The 17,616-nt window shown below is 61.2% G+C and overlaps 1 protein-coding gene across 8 annotated transcripts in view; it reads right to left on the bottom strand.

Annotated features, from left to right (window-relative positions):
* The window catches only part of PITPNM3 (PITPNM family member 3), a 70,172-nt gene that overhangs the window by 46,379 nt on the left and 6,177 nt on the right, over positions 1-17,616 (bottom strand). For 2 of the 8 annotated variants that reach the window (XR_008294366.1, XM_053212616.1), the window contains exons 1-3: positions 7,118-7,499; positions 5,971-6,066; positions 295-402 (exon numbers count right to left, since the gene is read on the bottom strand). Coding sequence is in view for 7 of the 8 variants with exons in the window: in XM_053212616.1 (XP_053068591.1) it covers positions 295-402; positions 5,971-6,066; positions 7,118-7,244 (331 nt within the window). In the remaining variant the exon portion in view is untranslated. Of the gene's footprint in view, positions 1-294; positions 403-5,970; positions 6,067-7,117; positions 7,500-17,616 lie in introns of those variants that run through there. The other 6 variants (XM_053212613.1, XM_027047413.2, XM_053212615.1 and 3 more) reach the window with 4 other exon arrangements.

Raw genomic sequence — 17,616 nt, 5'->3', positions numbered from 1 at the left:
TCCTAGGGACACAGGAAGTTCTGCCCGAGCATCTTGGAGCTGCTCTGCACAGACAGCCATGTGCAAGCACCCACGAGGGTCCCTGCAGGTCACAGAGCTCAGGGGGCACAGGTAGGGGGAGGGGAGGCGTCTGGAGGGACAGAAGACTTTTTACAGAAGACCCGGCTTCTGGCCCCGAGCTGTCCGCACCAGCACTCCCGCAGCACACGCGTGCACACACCCCGGGGCCTCACCCTGGGGCCCCTCCGATCTCCCCAAGGACCCCATCCGCTCACACACACCCCGGGGGCTCACCCTGGTGCCCCTCCAGTCTCCCCAAGGTCCCCATCTGCTCCGCCAGGTCGTTAGAACTCCACTGGCTCATCCCGATGAGGATGGAATTCTTCCCTTCGGCCATGTCCTCTGTGGGGGAAGCAGAGATGGGCGTGAGCGGACAGGCTGTGTTCAGGTGACCCTAGCCGTTGACGCAGACCTCGACTGCTGGACGTGTCTGTCCTCTGGACAGTACAACACATTCAGGAAGCTTCCGCCGCAAGCAGGCATCGCTGCTGTGCCCCACGGGGCCCCCCAGCTGCGGCTGAAGAAAGTAACCAGGGGACAGTGCTGGGAAAGGGTGCAAACCCACACAAGTTTCTGTTCCTGGCAACAAGGGTGGTGTTTCCTGAAAAGAAGGAAAAGAAAAACCTTGCCACTTGCCAGGAGTTTTTCTTTGGGTAAGTGACTTGACTCCTCTGAGCCTCAGTTTTCCCATCAGAAAAACGGGACTGGCAAGGTCCACCTCGAAGAGCTGCCATGAGAATTAAGTGAGCTAAGGGGGATAACGGTCTCGGAGCACACGAGGTGCCCACAGATAAAGACATTATGGTTTCTCCTCTGCATGAGAATGGGTTGCCACAGGTATCTGGGGTTTGAATGGGGCAGAAGCAGGTCTGCAGTAACCGGGGCGCGGAATTCTGGCTCCAAACAAGCCTTGAGCTGTACAGAACCACTGACTCTCATCTCAACCTTATGAACCTAGTGATACCCCCATCCTCCTCACGCCCCCCCCCAACCCTGTCTCTATCCGTGCCCTTACCCAACCTGAGCTCAGCGATTACTCTGAAGAAGTCAGTGGGGCCATATTCCCCAACCACACCGAACACAAGCCCCTGGGTCCCACACGACAGCTGCACACACCTGGTGCGGTCCCTCGTCCCAAGGCGGGGCGTTCCCTCAAGAACAAACCCACAGGTGTGCCCTGCCCCCACTTGCAAAGTGATGGGCCTTCCTGGCAAAGGATGCTGTGCCCTCTCTCATGGGGCAGGTACTAAAGGGTGGTGGCGAAAATCCTCAAGCTCGTGACAACTGAGAATAAAGGGACAGGACCCATTTCACTGCCAAAGATGGAACCAACATGGTGAGCACGGGGAGCTGTCCAGAGTTCTGACCGCTCTGGAGCTCAGCACTTTTCTCTCCCACTTCTGGCTGGGACACCTCGGCCAGCCTCATGGACTCGCCTATTTGATTTATTTAACAACGCTGATGAAATGTTTCCTCTGCACTGAGATGGTCATAATGCCTTACAAATACCAACTCATCCCACTCTCATCATGATACTGAAAAGGTACAACCCTTATCATCGGCATTTTATAGACGAGAAATCTGAAACACGGAGTAGCTCAGTACCTTGCCCAAGGTCACCGGCGAGAGCCAGGACTGAAGCCCAGGTACACTATTTCTTTCTTTTTTTTTTTTCCCAGGTACACTATTTGAAGAGTCCTGCAATCCTGGTGGCCTGCCCTGGACGTCCTGGATCGGCCCCCGAGCCCCCCGCCCAGGATCCACACCTGCCCAGATGACTTCCCGAGCCCCATGTGCTCCATTCTGGCACACGACTACACCTCTAGGCAGCGCTGTGTTCCGGGCAGGCTCCTGGCTGGATTCCAGTCTAAACTCTGCCCCACGTGAGCCTGGGCCTCTTTGCACGTGCCCTCAACTCTTCCTGTCTTCTCATCTCTTCCTTGGGAGTAACAGCTCTGGTTCTGGAGCCCTTTCCAGCAGGCCATCATGAGGGTGAAGGAGAATACTGTGAATCTGTAAAATCTACGGGGGCCAAGGTGCCCACCCCCAGACACTGGCTTCTCTGCTCCCACCCCTAACGGAGAGACAGGGCCAGGCTCAGGAACACGCCTGTGCTCTGCTCCCGGGATGGCTCCATCTCCCAGTGCCCACAGCATCAACAGCCCACTCGTCCCGGGGACAACCAGCCCCACCCCGGCTGTGTGCAACACCAGGGGGCCCGGGCCCCAGAGACTCACCTGGGGCCACACGTTGGCCAGTCACTGGCCCAACCTCTGCCCCTGGCGGCCTGCACCTGTGTCTGCTACCTCCCTTCCAGGCGGAGGCTGTGTGCCCACAGGAAAAGCCCAGAGATGTGCCCCCTGTTCTCCAGGAGACCGGCCGCGGTCTGTAAATTCAGTGCTTTATCCTGTTCCCTTCGCTGGAAGGAACCGGGGATTGGAGCATGCAGCCGGGTCTCCGCAAGACCGAGGGCAGCTCTCCGCCTGGCCTCGCACCAGGAGGGGAGCAGGGTGTCCACCGGGCATGGGGACAGCAGAGCAGGGGACACGGGAGATGAGGCGGCAGGCGGAAACCTCCAACGTCCCGCCCGGGGAGGGCTTTGCTGGGCCCCTGGTTGGGCTCGGCTGCGACCTCGGGGACCAGGCCGCTTGTGCGGGTCCACAGCAACGAGCCGGCTCTTGTCTAGATGCTGGGAGAGGGGACCGAGAGAACAAGTGGAGGGAAGGGGCCTGGGCCTCAGCAGCGGGTGCCTCCTGCTCACTCACTCACCCCTCCGTGTTCCCTTATGCTAGACGGGGGCAAATCCTTCACTTTGAACAGCGACGCTGAGCAGAACGGCGATCAACAAACCACTCGTATTCACAAGTACAACTTGAGGCAGGCGTCTGGGTGGTTTAGTGGGTTAAGCGTCCGACTTCAGCTCAGGTCATGATCTCACAGTTTGTGGGTTCGGGCCCCGCGTCGGGCTCTGTGCTGACAGCTCGGAGCCTGGAGCCTGCTAAGGATTCTGTGTCTCCCTCTCTCTCTGCTCCTCCCCAGCTCACGCTCTCTCTCTCTCTCTCTTTCTCAAATAAACATCAAAACTAATAATAAAAAAATGCAAATACAACTTGGTAGGTACTGACAAACGGACACACCCCTGACACCATCTCCCAAGTTTCACCCCCTCCCTCCCCCTGCCCCCTCTCCCCTTCAGTTTCTGCTTTTCGCTGTCTGCCGGAGTCTGCTCCCTTGCCCTACTTACAGCTCACCTGTCTCCCACCCCCACCGCTGACCGGTGGCTCCGGAAGCACGGGGACAGCGCCCATCTGCCACACCCCCGGTGTGAGAGGCAGCGTCCCCGAGGAGCAGAGATACTCACAGGTGAGTGGATTCTGGCCCCTGCTTGGCCTGACCTCGAGTAACCTTGGGTGACCCTGAGCAAGCCTCCCAACGCTCTGGCCTCAGTTTCCCAGCCCGGAGATGGTGGTGGTGGTGCCGAACTCCAAGACCTTGCGGGCCCCTCTGGGCCCCCCTGAGTCTTCCCTTGCTCTGCACCCCAGCCCTGGCAGACTGGGCTGTGGCCCCCAGATATCCTCTGACAGGAGGGAGGCACCTCTCCTGGGTCTGGGGACCTGGACCCCAACACCCACCCCACGGCGCTCACCAGCCATGCGAGGCCCTGGGCCTGCCGCCGTGGCCCATGGAGCCGGCATTCTGCCCAGGGTGTCAGGGACCCAGACGGTCTCCTGCCCGAGTCCGGGACACTCACCGCCCGGACCTGGGGGCTGCGGACTGCCTGTTGGGCCTCGCCCAGCCCAGGGGACAGAGAAGGACAGCTTCACCTCTGACTGCCTGAGCCACGGAGACTCCAACGGCCTTGTCTCGGGGACAGCACAGAGCACACAGGGGGTGGGGAGGGCAACCGGGAGGAAGGGGGCCTCCGCAGCCTGTGGGGTGCAGGGCGGGGGCAGGACGTGCCCACAGCTGCTCAGGGGGCAAGCCGGTGAGCAGGCCCGCCCCCAGTGCCTCCTGCTGCCAGCCGTCCCGTCATCGGGGAAGCCGGCCCTGAGGAACTGCAAAATATTTTAAATAAAAGCGTTCTAAGCATCAAAATATTGACGTCACTGCTGTCACATTGTGCGCCAGTTGCTATGGAGAAGCAGTCCCGGCAGCCGCTCTGGCCAGACACCCCTGGGAGACAGCACACGGGTCCCACATGGGCCGAGTGTCGGTTGGCTTGGGGTCTGCCCAGCTGTGCCCTGTGCCTCCCTGAAAGGCACCTGAACTGGGCACTCCCCACTTTCGGAGGCACAGAGCTGACCCGGATACTAAGGCCCAGAGAAGGGCAATGGCGTGGCTGAGACCATGAGGCCACGTCCCCGGTGTCCTGCTGCAGGCCCAGATGTCTTCCCAGCACACGGTCTGTTTCTGCTTCGAGACCCCATCTCGCTAGGCATTTTACAGCTGGCTGTCCCGGGAGTGCGTCAGCCCCCCAGATACCGTGACTTCCCCGGTGGGGCCGAGCCGGCCAGGTGAGGACCGGGGCCCCTGGGTGGGGGAGGCAGCCAGGCGAGCGTGACCGTGGGGACCTTCTGTCCGCTGCCCTCTGGCGCCCACACTTGCCCTGCGTGCGCGCTCTCGCCCAGAGCCGGAAACGCGCACCCGCTTTGGCGCGCCCGTCCCCACTCCCTGCTTCCTGTTCTTCATCCCCTTGACCACGCCCCTGCTGCCCGCCGGCCCCCTTGTACCCACTGGACCGGCCACCCACCAACCCCCCCCATGCCCCCTGGACATGCCCCCTTACGCCCGCGGGACGTGCCCCCCTCGCGACCCCTGGATGTGCCGCCCACCGGCCTCCCTCGTACCTGTTGGACACGCCCCCCCTTACTCGCAGGACGTGCCCCCCTCTTACCCGCTGGACGCGCCCCTCTCGCGCCCCCTGGACATGCCCCCTTCGTGCCTGCTGGACATGCCATCTTTGTGCCTGGACATGCCCCCCTCACGCCCCCTGGACGTGCCGTCTTTGTGCCCACTGGACGTGCCCCCCTCGCACACGCTGGAGGTGCCCCCCTTGCACCCTCTGGATGTGCTGCCCGCTGACCCCCTTGTGCCCTCTGGACATGCACCCCTCACGCTCCCCTGGACGTGCCCCCCTCGTGCCTGCTGGACATGCCGTCTTCGCGCCCGCTGGATGTGCCCCCATCCTGCCTTCTGACACACCACCCGCCAGTCCCCTCGTGCCCCCAGGACGTGTCCCCCTCGTGCCCGCTGGATGTGCCACCCTCGCACCTGCTGGACGTGCCCCCCTGGTACCCACGGGAGGTCTCCAACAGTCCTGCTCACTGCCCCGCATCCCCTCTGCGACTGATCCTATGTGCCTGGCACAGGGTCTCAGGCAGGCAGCCAGCCTCTCTGCCCCTCGTGCCAGGCCCCTGACCCCTGGTGCACGGGCCCCTGGGTCCCTGGAAGGGCCACCGTCCTGCTTCAGTGCCATCACACCGGCCGCCTCCTCCGTCAGAAGGCTCCTTCCCCTCGTGACTACGGAGAGGGCGCTACCAACCCCACTAAGTTAGGGACCCGCGTCCACTCCCTGCTAACACCTGCTGACTTACGCAGGGGCATCACCCCCTTGGGAGAGTGACTTCCTCCGTGTCACTGCTGGGTTTTGCCTCTCCCGCTAAACCACCAGCATCAGGAGGGCAGCACCCACGCCCAGAGGCCTCTACAGCTCAGTGAGCGCCTGTCACAGCCCCTGAGGTGGATCAAGGACACAGCCAGTGCCCCTGCCTCGGGGAGTCAGAATCGGGCACACGTGAAGTGCGGGGCACAGCGTCCAAGAGGGAGAGATGCTAACCCCCATAAAGATCCCCTTCGTGAGGTTTCTAGAAAGCTCACCCAGCCAGTGGCGGGAAGATGGAGTTCACTCACCTCTGGCATCAAAGAATTCATCGTCCGAGCTCTCCACTGAGTCGCTGAGGACGTTTCGAAGGTGCCAGGGGGCACCGCCGCCCGGGGGAGGGCCACCTGTGGAAGAGAACATACCTGTTAGCCAGTCCTGAGACCCAGTCCCAGCTGAGCGGTAAAGCTGCACGAACGCCACCCCCCCACTGCCCCGTGCTCAGCACCCCACCCAACCCCTGCGGGGGCTCAGCACCTCCCCCCACCCCCCACCCACCCCCTGTGGGGGCTCAGCACCTCCCCCACCCCCTGCGGGGGCTCAGCACTCCACCCCCCCACCCCCCACCTTCCCCGCCCCCCCCCGCAGAGGTCCGGACAGTGCTCCACGTGTGCCAGAACGCACAGCGCAACGTGCAGGGTGAGCGCTGGACCTCGCGCTCACACACCGGCGGGAAGGGGCCCTGGTCACGGTGGCCGCTCAGAGGCACCACCGCCTTACAACGCCACCCTCTGCCAACGGGACGTCAAGGTCGGCGGAACAGGGGAGAAGGGCCCAGAAAATCACGCCGGTCGCGTGCACTTCCTCGCGCAGGGCGACGTGCTCCAGCGTGCGTCTCTGTCCGGGGCCGGTCAGGTGGCGCAGCCCGGGGAGGGCAGGAGGGTGCAGGAGCGGGGCAGCCGATACCCGGGCAGCATGTCCCGGCCAGGACCTCGGCCTCCGTCGCAGATGCACGGCCTGAGCCCCAGCCCCACGCCGTCCCAGCCTCTTGCAACCTGCATGGCCGTCCTTCCACACCACACCCTCAGTTTCCCCACCTCTAAAGAACTGACCACCATCAGTCCGGAGCTCAAAGGATCAGAAGAGATGTACAGTCAGAGTCTGCATCTCAGGCCCAGTAATTATGATGACTAACGTCCACAGAAGCCAGGGGCGGGGAGGGGGGCCAAGGGGTCCCCGGGACGGTCAGGGGAAGGGCGCACCCAGACCCGGAACACCCCCCCGCCCCACCTCCACAGGCACCTGGGTCCTCACCGTGGACCAGCGGGTGCCCAGCACATCCTCCCCATCCCCCCCCCTTCCCCCGTCCCCCAGGCACACGAAACCCTGGGCATTACCCAGGGGATTGAGATCTAACTGCCAAAACTGAAACCAGAAAAGCGTCAGGACAAAACTGACCCGGTAATTTTCCTGAGGAAGCAGTCAGGAGTGCACGGTTAACCCTCGCGTTCTGGCAGCTCCGGGGCCTGGGAAGAAATCCCAGAGCCCGGGCGCAGGGACGGGGCGTGCGCGCACACAGGGCCATAAAGGGACTTCTTCGCGGCGGCCGCAAGGACGCAGTCGCTCCTGGTGTGTGCGCGGGGAAGGCTGCCCGCTGGGTGTGGCTGGGAGAGGAGGGGGAGGCAGGTGGGTCCCGGGACGGCGTGTGCCGTGGGCCCCACGTCCCGAAAAACGCTCCCGCGTCTGAGGAGAATGCGCGCGGCGTGTTGGTCAAGAGCTCAGGTCGGGGGAGGAAGGGGCCAGGGGTCAAGCCGTGAGATGACAGAGGGCCCCCCACCCTCCGTGCCTCAGATAGCAGGGTGGGGGTGAGAGCCTGTCGGAAAACTCAGGCAAATTCAACACAGCGCCGCCTGTCGGAAAACTCAGGCAAATTCAACACAGCGCCGCCTGTCGGAAAACTCAGGCAAATTCAACACAGCGCCCGTTAGCGCAGGGCCTGGGGCACGGCCAGTGTCCACATCAGCCGCCATCGCACGTACATGCGGAGGCAGCGCCGTGGCGGGAAGGGCGTGCCCCAAATGCCAGCCAGACACTATCCCCACAGAGCAGAACCTGACGGGGGGAGGCCGGAAGGAGGCAGCATTTACACGGAACACGTAATTTCACGGGACTGTTAATTTTATAAACCATCCTACCTTATCAGTTCTAAGGTGCACATTGTTTCACGCACTCCAACATCTTCAAAACCGGAGTGCATCTCGCTTTTAAAAAAAATTTCTTTGAATGTTTATTTATTTTTGGGAAAGAGAGAGAGCACCAGCAGGGGAGGGGCAGAGAGAGAGGGAGACACAGAATCCAAAGCAGCTCCAGGCTCCGAGCTGTCAGCACACAGCCCGACACGGGGCTCGAGCCCACGGACCGTGAGATCGTGACCTGAGCCAGAGTCGGACGCTTAACCTCCTGAGCCACCCAGGCGCCCCATGGAGTGCGTCGTCCTTAACCCTGTGTCATGGCTCACAGTGTACCCCCCACTCACACAGGGGTTTCCCCTTTCAATAAACACACTCCAGCACTGTAAATATAGTTTCTCTTCATGTAAGTTTCTTAACGTTTTCTCTTCTCCAGCTTTAATTTACTGCACTTATACAGTATGTAACTCATACCACACACAGAACATGTGTTAATCGACTGTTTCTGTTACTGGCGATGCTCTGGTCAAGGGTAGGCTATCAGTAGTTAAGTTTGGGGGGGTCAAAAGTCACATGCAGATTTTTTAAATTTTTAAAAAAATGTTTTTATTTATTTTGAGAGACAGAACCGGCAGGGAAGGGGCAGAGAGAGAGGGGGACAGAGGATCCCAAGCAGGCTTTGCACTGACAGCACAGAGCCTGACGTGGGGCTCAAACCCACGAACCGTGAGATCACGACCTAAGCCGAAGTCAGGGGCTTAACTGAGCCACCCAGGGACCCCAGTCATATGCAGAGCTTTTACTGTGGGGGGATCAGCGCCCCCAGCCCCTGACTATGGGGGGGGGGGTCAGCGCCCCCAGCCCCCACATAGTTCCAGGGTTTATAAAATAATAGTGCATCCTAGCTACTGATCGCATCTTGGATTCTGTGGCAAATGGTAAAACCACCAGGCACACAGGGTACGTCTTTCCTGGGGCCTCAGCCCTGGCCACCAGGCACACAAGTCTTGTGTCGGAGAGACCCACATTCCTGTAGCAGCAATGCCCCTGCCTCGGTTTCCCCATCTGTGCGAGGGGAGAAACCTGACGGAGACTATCCGTTTTCAGTTCTGACTCATGTTGGAGGCGCCCGTCGGGGACACACGGCTGGGGCCAATGAGCAAGTGAGAGGTGGGCACTCTCCCCGGCCACGGCTCCCATGCCCCCTGTGCCCAGTCCCTGCTCTCCTTGCCCCGCCCCACCCCTGCAGGATGCTGGCACTGTTCCCTGCCCGGGCCCAGATCCCAGCACATAAACTGTTCCTGAAGGGTGAGGCCGGCCCCGCCGGCCCAGGGACACCGCTTCCTGCCTGTCCCTCTTGTCCCACCTCCCACAAACTCCCAAACACACACCCAGCCTGGGCGCCAGGCAATAAGCCCTTTCTGAAGCCCGGAAGCCACCTCCGGGTGTAAAGCTGGGTCTGGCCCCCACTCCCCACGGGGACCCTCGAAGCTTTCGATTCTTACCCACCAGGCGGGCGTTGTGGCATGGTGGTTGGCAATCTCCCACTCACGCGCCCTGGATTTCCCACAGGGGATGCACCAAAACTGAGTACTTCCAATGAGGGAGGGACTGTGTCCCTGAGGTAGGTGGAGGATATCCAGCCGGCCGTGAGACGAGACTGGGCAAGAAACAAAACTGCCTCTGTTCTCAGATGGCCTCATTGTCTACACAGAAAACAAAGGCTCAGGGCGCCTGGGGGCTCCGACCGTTAAGTGTTTGACTCTTGGCTTCAGCTCAGATCTCACTGTTCTTGGGTTCGAGCTCCGTGCTAACAGTGTGGAGCCCACCTGGGATCCTCTCTCTCCCTTACTCTCTGCCCCTCCCCTGCTTGCTTTCTCAAAATAAACATCTTTTTTAGAAAAAAGCTCTATGGGGTCCCCCGGGGGGCTCAGTCAGTTAAGCGTCCGACTTCGGCTCAGGTCATGATCTCGCAGTTCGTGGGTTCGAGCCCCACGTCGGGCTCTGCGCTGACAGCTCAGAGCCCAGAGCCTCCTTCGGATTCTGTGTCTCCCTCTCTCTCTGCCCCTCCCTTGTCCGTGCTCTCTCTCTCTCAAAAATAAATATACATCCAAAAAAAATTTTTAAAACCTTGTAAAAATAAAAAGGTTCTACAAAATCCACAAACCAAAACACGCTATGAGAACAAATAGTTGAATATAGCAAGATCGCCGCATATAAGGTCAATATACAAAAGTCAACTGCACTCTCTATATTATCAACGAAGGATGAGAATTTGAAATTAAATAAACAATACCGCTTACAATATCACCAAAAAAATAGTGAAACCACAAAAAGAAGTGCATGTAGGTATAAATCAAACGGATATGGAAATTTCGGTGATACCAAAAGTACGACGAGATAAACTTCTGCTGAATTTACATTAATTTTATATGGTTTCTCCATCAACAGATACTAAAGGTCTAAAACCCACCACACACGCCATATTAACATGCCAACATCCCTTGTGGTCCAAATCCATCCTGTTCCCAAGAAGCGAGCACCTGGATGGTCAGGACAGTCATACTGGCCCCAAGATTCGGTCCCTGAGTTTGGGGGGGGGGGGGCGCATGGGCTGCAAGCGTGTAAGTAGTGATGGGCTCATCTGAAGCTTTACCCGAGTCTCCCTGGTTCTTGAGCTTGAATAGCGAGGGTTCAGGTTTGGGAGAAGTTCCCAACATGGTGGCCCTTGCACCTGTTTGGGAGACACTCCATCCAAGAAAAAAGGCAAGGATGTTTCTGCTAGCTCTACACACACACACACACACACACACACACACACACACACACACACACGCTCTACAGCCTGAGAAAGAGAAAGTCTCCAGAATTTGTCACTCACACGCCACCCTCACTACGTCCCTTTGGGCCACCATCACCCTAGGTTGCTGCCACGCCGACGACGTGTGTGACGGGCTGGGCTTTGTGGGGGCCCCGGCAGGAGGGACCGGCTGCGGGGAAGCTGGGCTGGCTCCACTGGGAGAGCCATTCTCCCCGCTGCAGGTGGGCCAAGACAGAGGGGGCTCGGTGTCAGACAGGGCTGCCCGGACCACAGGCACCGCGCTGGGTGCTGGGGACACCGCGGTGAGCAGGCGGCAGAGAGGGTGGGGACCGCACGGAGCTCACCTTCTGCGGGGGCGCGGGGGACGCAGAGCTGGGTCGGGTGACTGACAAAGATGATTTCCGCAGCAGAGAGTGACGTGGAGAAAATAGGACCCTGCCTCCTACCTCTGCCCCCTTCCCCGAGCAGCTGACGGTGGCATCATGGCCTGAAGAACAGGCCAGCACGGAGGGAGTTGTGGACATTGAACTCTCGTGTGCCTCTCCTTTCGAATAGACCCTCACCTGCCGGTTGACTCTCCTCTGTGGCCAAAGTCGGTACCCGAATTTCTGTTCAAAGGCACATTTTACCTTGTTTACGGTTTATTCTTGCCTTCAAAATGCATCCCTGCAGTGTTGGGTTTTTTTTTTAATGTTTACTTATTTCTCAGAGAGAGAGAGAGAGAGAGAGACAGAGTATGATCAGGGAAGGGGCAGAGGTGTGGGCGGGGGGGGGGGGGGAGGGGGGGGGGGCAGAATCCAAAGCAGGCTCCAGGCTCTGAGCTGTCAGCCCAGAGCGCGACGCGGGGCTTGAACTCATGAGCTGCGAGATCACGAACCTGAGTTGAAGTGGGACACTTAACCGACTGAGCCACCCAGGCGCCCCTTTTTTAAAAAAATATTTTTACCGTTTATTTACGCATTGGTTTTTAAATACAGCAATTTTGTGGCAAGGTCTGTGCGGACAGCTCAGAGCCTGGAGCCTGCTTCGGATTCTACGTCTCCATCTCTCTGCCCCTCCTCCACTCACACTCTGTCTCTCTCTCTCTCAAAAAATTTTTGAAACATACGGTAAGTTTGCTTGGACACCTGCAAATCCCTCCTCTCAGGCAGGGGCCACCGCAAACAATGTCTGGAAAGGGTGGGGTGGGGTCTCAGCTGTCCACGCACACAGACACGAGAACCCACGAAGGCGGGCAGCGCCAAGCAGCAGCCGTGACTGGCTTCCACGTGGGGGTGTGCCCTTCCCCTGTTCCTCCAGCAGATCTTTCAGCAAGGTCCTATGTGACAAAGGGAAGCAGTGATGGGCGGGTGACTTGGGGGGGTGTGAGAAGAAGGCCTTTCTGACAGGGTGTCCATCGTGAGAAAGGGCCAGACACACCAAGTGCGTGTGCACGTGTGTATGCACACATGCTCCTGCACACACACGTGTGGGGTACACGGACAGAGTACATGCATGCGAACATTCTTCCAGCTGGGCACGTCTGAGAGGCGGGAAGAAGCCGCGTGGCTGGTGCCGGATGGAGGGGAGACAGGTGCAAGGGGGGAGGGGGCTGAGCCGGGTGGGACATTGCCCACTGTGGACAGGGGGCTCACGACCCAGACTCTATCACCCACACACTCGGGAAGAGGGGGACCCCGATGTCAAGAGGACCAGGGAGTCTCCTAAGCATGGGGTGGGGCCCACAGATCAGGTGCACTGAGGGCCACACGGTTAGCGTCTGGGCTCTGTGACCCCAGAGCTTGGAGGGTAAAGTGTCCTTGAGCTGGTCCCCATGCTGCCTCTCTCTGCATGCTGTGTCCAGCACAGGGTCCCGGGGAGGGGAGCTCCGAGAAATGTTGGGCAAATGGATAAAGTGACGTGCTGAGTCATAGAATGTGCCAGACACCCCGCTTACCTAGAGGAACCCTAACCAGCCCCCAGAGGGCACCGTGCGTCCCCTGCTTACCTAGAGGAACACTAACCAGCCCCCGAGGACACCGTGCGTCCCCCACTTACCTAGAGGAACCCTAACCAGCCCCCCGAGGACACCGTGCATCCCCCACTTACCTAGAGGAACCCTAACCAGCCCCCCGAGGACACCGTGCATCCCCCGCTTACCTAGAGGAACCCTACCCAGCCCCCCGAGGACACCGTGTGTCCCCCGCTTACCTAGAGGAACCCTAACCAGCCCCCCGGAGGGCACCGTGCATCCCTGTCCTGCACCTGTTCGCTCCAGGTCACAAAGCTGGTAAGTGATGGAGGCGAGGCCCGACCAGACGCCAGACCCATCTGGCCTGCCCACCGGGTCTGCGGGTCAGCATCTGGGTATCCCCAGGCCCACGTGGACATCGGAAGGTGCACTTGCGTTCCTTGGAGAGCGCCGTCCTCCCAAAGCCCCTCCCCGTCCCCGAGCCGGTCCTGAAGACACACAGACTCACACGCGCTCCCACATCACCCCCTCCCCGTCCGTGTCCCTCATGCACACCTGCCAGCTCGCAGCCGCGGGTGAAAACATCACAGAAAGGCCAGCGTGTGGCCGTGCAGCAGCACAAACCTGGGCTCCTTGCTACCACTTACGTGTCCGCGGCAGAAGCGTGGGAAGCTAGCGGGCCTCACCTTTGTCATCTGTGAGATGGGTAGGTGCTACCTCACTGTCAGGAGACTCTACGCACACGGCCCGCGGCCGCACGCGGCATCCCGGCACTTGGGGGACGCTGAGCCCCTCAGGAGCCGGACCGAGGGTTAGACGGGCACGGGGGCTTCCGGGGCGCCCTCCCCCCAGGACCACAGACCCCTCTGCTCCTCCAAGGCCCAACAGACACCCCCCAGCACACCCCGCATGCTCTCCTCTGGCCCCTCTCCCCCACCACACTGACTTAAAGGTCTATATCGGGACTGGAGGACAAAGGGAAAACCCTTCCCCAGCCCGAGGGCAAGAGCCCACCGGAAGGAGACCCCGCCCTGCGCCCAGGAGCCCAGCCGGAGGGCAAAGCCCTGTAAAGCCAGGGATGCGGGCTTGGCCCGGTCTTCTAGGGCCAGATGGGGGCCAGACGGTGCCTGGAGGAAGCAGTTAGGGAGAGAGCAGTCCCTCCCCCTGGGACGCAGCCTGGGGACCCAGCACCCAGTGGAGCCCCCTAGGCCAGCCTGGCCCAGCACTAAATGTCAACACTGCACCCCACAGGTGTGGACACAGGTCCCCAGGCAGAGGGCCTGCAGGCTGGAGAGCCTGGAGGCCTTCCCGGGGAGGGGGCCTCAGCTGAGCCTTAAAGAGAGGGTGGGCAGGCTGGGAGGAAGGAAAGACATGGGTCAAAGCCATCAGGCCGCTTCTACAAGAAGCTGGATCTAGCACCTTGTCCAAAATGGGAAGTCTGGCTCAAAGGAGCAAGGAGGGGACCCAGGCGTCTGCCGTGACAGCCACACTCCGCAGGTGTTCAGGTAACACCTGCCAAGCCCCAGACCTCCAGGGACCCTCAAGTGCCCCCGAGAGGCTGGGGTGGGGTGGCCAGCACTGCACCTCCCTCCCCCGCCCTGCCTGAGGCCAAGGAGACACATGCTGCATCCCAACAACACGTGCCTCAGGGGACACGGGTTGAGAGAGAAAAGTGCTCTGCTGTGGCTCACGTAGGCCCTTGTCCCCATTCTCTCTGTGTCCATCACACACACGGACACACATATGCTTGTGCACCTACACACACAAACACACGCACACACATGCACACCCACACGTGTGCACTTACAAACACACGTGCACACGCATGGACGAGAACGGCTCCAGAGTGTGGGTCTCGCTACCGTCAATGCTGCGGAAACAATCAGGCCACCAGACTCCCTGTGGGCGGTGGGGACCCTGGGGACACAAAGAGCGCGGAGCCTGCATGTGGCTCGCACAGACACGCTCACACAGCTTCACACCCAGCCTCGCAACACGGAGCCACATCTCACTGCTGCTCTGATCCCGCCCGGGCTCCCAGGGGTCCACGAGCAGGACAGAGTGAGACGCAGGGTCTGGCGGGGGCCCCCCCTCCCCAGAGCCGGGCCTTCTGCCTCACGTGTGATGTGAGCCACCGTCCCGCTCACCCTCCCCCTTGGTGCTGGTTCAAGCCCCAGCCCTGCCGCCTGTCCGCTGGGCTTCTCAGTAAGTGTTACCACACCACGCCGTGCCTCAGTTTCCTCCTCTGTGAAATGGGGGTAAGGACAGGACTTACAGAGGGTGGCCATGAGGAGTAACTGAATGAAATTTTTTTAGAGCGAGTGTGAGCAGGGGAGGGGCAGAGAGAGCGAGCGAGAGAGAGAATCCCAGGCAGGCTCCACGCTCAGTGCAGAGCCCAACACGAGGCTCGAACTCACGACCCTGGGATCAGGACCTGAGCGGAAATCAAGAGTCGGACACTAAACCCACTGAGCCACCCAGGTGCCCCTAAATGAACAGATATTTGAGAGAGGCCGAGCACGGGGCCTGGCCCTCCACCGGTACAGTCACACACAGAAACTCCGAGGGCGGCCCTTGTCCTCAGGCCCTAAAACTGGCACAGGGGGCACGACAGGAACTGCTCCAAGCAGGCGGGTCCCCATCCCCTCCCCTGGTGCGGCTCCCCGCCCCCCCAGCCTCTGAGCTCCCGGGGCCAGAACGTGCTCCCTCCACCTGTCGGCCTGGGCTCCGCCAGCTCACGGCCTCTGGGAACTGCGCTCCTTCCCTCCACGCCGTCTTCGCTCCTGCCCGTCCCTGCCCGTCGGTGCCCGAAGGGTCCCCCAGCCCACCCTCTGCTGATGCCCACCCATGCTGCCGGTCTGGCCCCGCCTCCTCGGTGCTCCCCCAGGCCCGGGCTGGCCCCGCCTCCTCCGTGCTCCCCTGAGGTCCCGCACCTGTGCCCATTCGAGCATCTGGGTCCAGGCCTGCCTGTCCCTGGGCTGTGGGTTCCCTGGGGCAGATACCTGGTGCGGCCCCCACAGGCCCATAGCTTCTCCCGGCCCACTTCAGGGGAGACCACGGGGGTGGGCCTCTCGGGGGAGCATCCCCCCCTCCCCGGCCTGTCCTCAGGCCCCCCCTGGGGTCAGGATGAGTCTGGGAAGCAGACCAATCCAGGGCAGACCTCACGGGGCTGTGGGGACACTAGGGAGGGACCGAGAGGCTCGGAGAAGCTGCTTCCAGAAAAAAAGCATCATCGAAGGAAACCAATGCTGGCTGGGGGTTGGTTGCTATGGAAACATGTCCCAAACTGCTGTATGCGCCACTGATGAGCTTATGGGGCTGAGCTGTTTCGGGGACACGCGGGGAGCCCTGGGAGGGCCTGTCTGCTGGGGCTCCGGGTACCCGGAGCCCAGATCCTGGAGGGCCCGGAAGGAGTCCAGCTTCTGGTGGACCAGGCAGCTCCATGCCAGGAGTCCAGAGTGAGCCTGAGACCAGCCACGACGCAACCTGGCCCCAACCACAGCCCGCACCTGCAGCAGCCCACGTATGGAACCACGGCCCTGAGCACAGATGCGGCCATGACCCGGCCACACGGCAGGCCACGGCCCCCTCTCCTTGCCTGGTCACAGAGCCAGCTGCCAATCGGGCACCACCGAGCAAACGCACTCGCACCGCCTTCCCCTGACTCCGGCCACGCCAGCCCCCGGGGAACCATCAAGGGGCATCTCCTCTGTGCAGCCAGGGACCCACACGGCCCGTGAGCCCAACAAGGAGGGGCAGGGACCCCCACCTGCAGCTGAGAGCCGCATGGAGGAAGCTGGCCTGGCCGCCGTCACACCCCCGTTCCCAGGCGCGGGCCAGAGCGGGGTTAGGATCTCCGTCTCCCAACAGGACACGGCTGGCCAAACCAGTTACTTTGAAAAAATACGCTTCTTGAAGATCTGCGGGCAACCTCATAAATATAGCATTTAAATGCCCGTTAATCACGTTACTCCGGAGGCAATTAGTGATTGATAGCTTTGGCTATGTGTTGTACTTTTCACAAGTACAAGTTGACCTCCCGGTGGAAGCAGTGGTCCCCAGACGCCCCCCTCTGTCCCACCGGCTTCTTGCCCCTCCCACTGAGGGGAGCTCCCATAGCACCTGCCACGAGGGCTCCTCAGGAGGGCGGGTGGGGGACAGGAGATGGGGCGGGGGGCCCTCCTGCCAGTCCCCCCCAGGAGCCCCTGCAGGGAGCGGGAAACAGAGGCCCGGGCCGCGGAGGATGCTGCGGAGACCCCCACCTCGCTGAGCCGGCCTGGGTTTTCGAAGGGCACCACAGGCTACCTACCGTGAGCCCGAAGCAAGGAGCAGGGAGGGGAAAGGGTCACGGTGACCCCAGGTGGGCACTTACCACCTGCAGCTCCCAGGCTGCTACCCAGCAGGGTGGGGCCCCAGGCCGCCTCTGCCGGGCAGGCCCCCCATCGGGTGCCGATCCGCAGCCCCAGGAGCCGCGGTGGGGACCCTGGGGGCTGCGCGAGGCTCTTGCTGCTCCAGACGACACTGCACGCAAAGGAAACGAAGAGCCAACAAGGGATAGACACCCCCTGCACACTGGGCAGTAATGGGAAGGCTGAAAATAGCTCTTTTACCACCAGGGATGACTCCAGAGTTGCTCAGCGGGGACCAGCCTCCCCAGGGAGGGAGGGGGGTGAGGGCAGGAGAGGGAAGCCTCAGGCCACGGAGGAGGAGGAGGAGGAGAGGAGGAGGAGGAGGAGGAGGAGGAGGAGGAGGAGGAGGAGGAGGAGGAGGGGGAGGAGGAGGAGGAGGGGGAGGAGGAGGAGGAGGAGGACGACGCAGATCTGGACCGGCTGGAGCAGGTGCACAGCAGGTCAGAGGTCAGAGGTGTGCGTGTGATGACAGGCAGCCCGCCGCGGATGCCGCAAGCCTCCAGGGACAGGCTCGCGGACAGCTGCTGCCCCTGCGGGCTCACCCCACATCCCACACACCTAGGTCTCTCCCTGAGCAGGGCACACAC

Source organism: Acinonyx jubatus, chromosome E1, assembly GCF_027475565.1.
Source record: "Acinonyx jubatus isolate Ajub_Pintada_27869175 chromosome E1, VMU_Ajub_asm_v1.0, whole genome shotgun sequence".
NCBI lineage: Eukaryota > Metazoa > Chordata > Mammalia > Carnivora > Felidae > Acinonyx > Acinonyx jubatus.
The sequence above is the reverse complement of the archived record's forward strand: the minus strand, read 5'-3'. Positions and strand labels throughout refer to the sequence as shown.